The 2,500-nt window shown below is 40.2% G+C and overlaps 2 protein-coding genes across 2 annotated transcripts in view; one reads left to right on the top strand and one right to left on the bottom strand.

The window, feature by feature from the left end:
• The window catches only part of LOC132850467 (calretinin-like), a 13,944-nt gene that overhangs the window by 1,859 nt on the left and 9,585 nt on the right, over window positions 1–2,500 (bottom strand). The window contains exons 6-8 of the mRNA XM_060877089.1: window positions 2,461–2,500; window positions 417–472; window positions 50–89 (exon numbers count right to left, since the gene is read on the bottom strand). The exon at window positions 2,461–2,500 is cut by the window's right edge and continues 38 nt beyond it. Of these exons, the coding sequence (XP_060733072.1) occupies window positions 50–89; window positions 417–472; window positions 2,461–2,500 (136 nt within the window). The remainder of the gene's footprint in view (window positions 1–49; window positions 90–416; window positions 473–2,460) is intronic.
• helz2a (helicase with zinc finger 2a) overlaps window positions 776–2,500 on the top strand; it is a 38,170-nt gene continuing 36,445 nt past the window's right edge. The window contains exon 1 of the mRNA XM_060877064.1: window positions 776–891. The gene's annotated coding sequence lies outside the window, so the exon portion shown is untranslated. The remainder of the gene's footprint in view (window positions 892–2,500) is intronic.

The raw sequence follows: 2,500 nt of genomic DNA, 5'->3' as shown, positions 1-2,500 counted from the left end.
TGAGAGAAAATTCTGAAGTCGTGTACAAAATAATGTGCCGTGTGCTTACCTGGAACTTGAGCAGGAAGTTCTCTTGTACTGGAAGCAGCCTGGAGATAAACAATTATATTTCTTAATAAATGTCCTATAGCACAAGATGACAACATGACATTTAGCTTATTGGTGAAGCTTCTACATTCTTCCCCATGTCTCTCAGTCTGTAGCTGTCTCCTGTGTCCAGAGTTAGTGTGTGTTAATAATCTGGTGAATGTGAAGCTACAGCATTGTTTTGGTTGCAGGTTGTGACACAGGAGGAATGAAATAACTGCTAACTGAACACAGGCTCACAGAGTGGAGCAGGTGTTTAACTCCACAATGTAAACAGGACAAACACACACAAACACACATACACACGCACACACACTTCAGACTCTCACCTGGCCATCTCAGACAGTCCCAGTTTTCCATCACCGTTCAAATCAAATATCTTCAGCTGCATATGAAACATAACAGGGAATCATTTTACATTGTTTGTGTGTGTGTGTGTGTGTGTGTTTACTTACTGTATACACAAAAGTGCTGCTAAATTTGTTTAACAAATACTTTGTTAGCTTATGTCCTTTCCTTTGTTATTTAAGACCAAAGCATTTCCTCAGATCCTCAGCACACAACCTCATCACATGACTTCCAGTCAAGCTCCTACCAACCTTCACATTCACCTGATTTCTGAAAACCTGTTTACAAACCTTGTCTTGACCGGGTGTTTATCACCCTGGACTGATTAGTGTTCTAGGTGTTTCTACTGTGCAGCTGGTTAAGGTGCTAATAGGAGATCATCTGTCTGGGTCAGTAAACATTCTTTGATGTGGTTGGGTTTTGTTTGGCTGGAGATTCCTGCTACGCTGAAGAGAGGTATGTTCATTCACGTTTCTGTTGTTTCATGGCAGCGGTGGCGGCGATATCTCACTCATGTGCGTGTACCGTTTCAATGGCATCTAAATTTCAGTTTTTTATTAGGTGTGTGTTCTGAGATGAAGGAAACACCTGTTAGCTACAGGTAAAGCAAAGCAAATGGCATAATTTACAACTGTACATCACTTGCCCCAGTTTAATATTTGGAATAATCACATGACCAGGATGTTGTTGTTGATGTGGATGTTGTTGTTGTTTGTGATTTATAGTCAAGTGATTTTTGATTGTTCTGTACATGAGAGTTTTTGCATGCACCAGGTTCACAGGAAGGTTGTAAGTAGTGCTTCTCTTGGCCCTGTATGTTGTGATGGAGTTTCACAACTGTACTTGATCAACTCCTTGTTTTTCTCTTCAATAAAGATTTACATGTATGATATTCAGCTGATGTCCTAATCCAGGGTGACTTGACAAAATTGCTTTGAAGTATCAAACAATGATTACATCACTGGTCCCTTGGTAACTGACTAAGAATCAGGAATTCAGTGTAAGACAAATTAAAAAAACAAATAAGAAGTGCTAGTTTAGGTATTTCAGGAAGAAGTAGGTCTTTACACATCATCTGAAGACAGCCAGTGACTCGACTGTTTATTCCACCACCTCGGGGATCAGAGGAGAGACTTAATGTATCCTGAGAGATGGTGGGAGGAGTCGAGCAATGCTAGAGGATCTGAGGGAGCATGGTGCAGTGTGAGGAGTGATAAGAGCTTTGAGGTAAGAGGAAGCTGGTCCATTTTTGCTTTGTGGATGAGCATCAGCCTTGACCAAATAATGTCCCATTATTAGTGATACAAAGTTTTACATTGACGTTTCAATGATGAAAGTCCCCTGCAACATCCCTGAACATCACCTAGTAATTCAATTCAATTTTATTCAATTTATCTGTATATCGCGTTTAACAATGGACATTGTCTCAAAGCTGCTCTACAACCTATTCATATCTAATATACAGGACATAGCTAAAGGAACAGAGCTCCTGTGGACTGTGAGCAAATTTAAAAATAAAATTAAGTTCAACAAAGCACAGGCTGTTGCTGCAAAACAAACATGTTTGTTCAGAGTAACGTGCCTCTCCATGGCTCTGAGAACACATATGGCTCTCAGTGCACTTACAGCGAGGACAAAGGTCCAGCAGAGAAAGGCAGACTGCATTGCATGAAATAGTTTATGTAGATATTGTTCATGTTGTAATTATCAAAGACACTCAAATCCCTGTTTAGGGTCATGATTGAGGACAATGTCCTGTCCAGAGACAAGCTGTTTCGTGTTGAGGTTTTGTTCAAACCGACCATCAAAAATACCATCTCTAATGAATTGGTTGTTACGTTAAATCTTACCCAGATAGAATAGTGCTATTTTCTGATTGGCTATTGTGTAGCCTCTTTTTTTGGTTGGCTGATAAGTGTCAGGCTCGACTAAGAGCTCCAGGGGAGATGCGCTTGATTAATGCCCGGTTCCATAGAGACAGCGGTGCGGCTTATTAAATACATGATAAATACTGTGTGTACTTACAATAGTCTGTGTGTACTCATTCATCTTTTTGTCATCATAG

This window comes from Tachysurus vachellii, chromosome 1 (assembly GCF_030014155.1).
Source record: "Tachysurus vachellii isolate PV-2020 chromosome 1, HZAU_Pvac_v1, whole genome shotgun sequence".
In the NCBI taxonomy this organism is placed as follows: domain Eukaryota; kingdom Metazoa; phylum Chordata; class Actinopteri; order Siluriformes; family Bagridae; genus Tachysurus; species Tachysurus vachellii.
The sequence above is the reverse complement of the archived record's forward strand: the minus strand, read 5'-3'. Positions and strand labels throughout refer to the sequence as shown.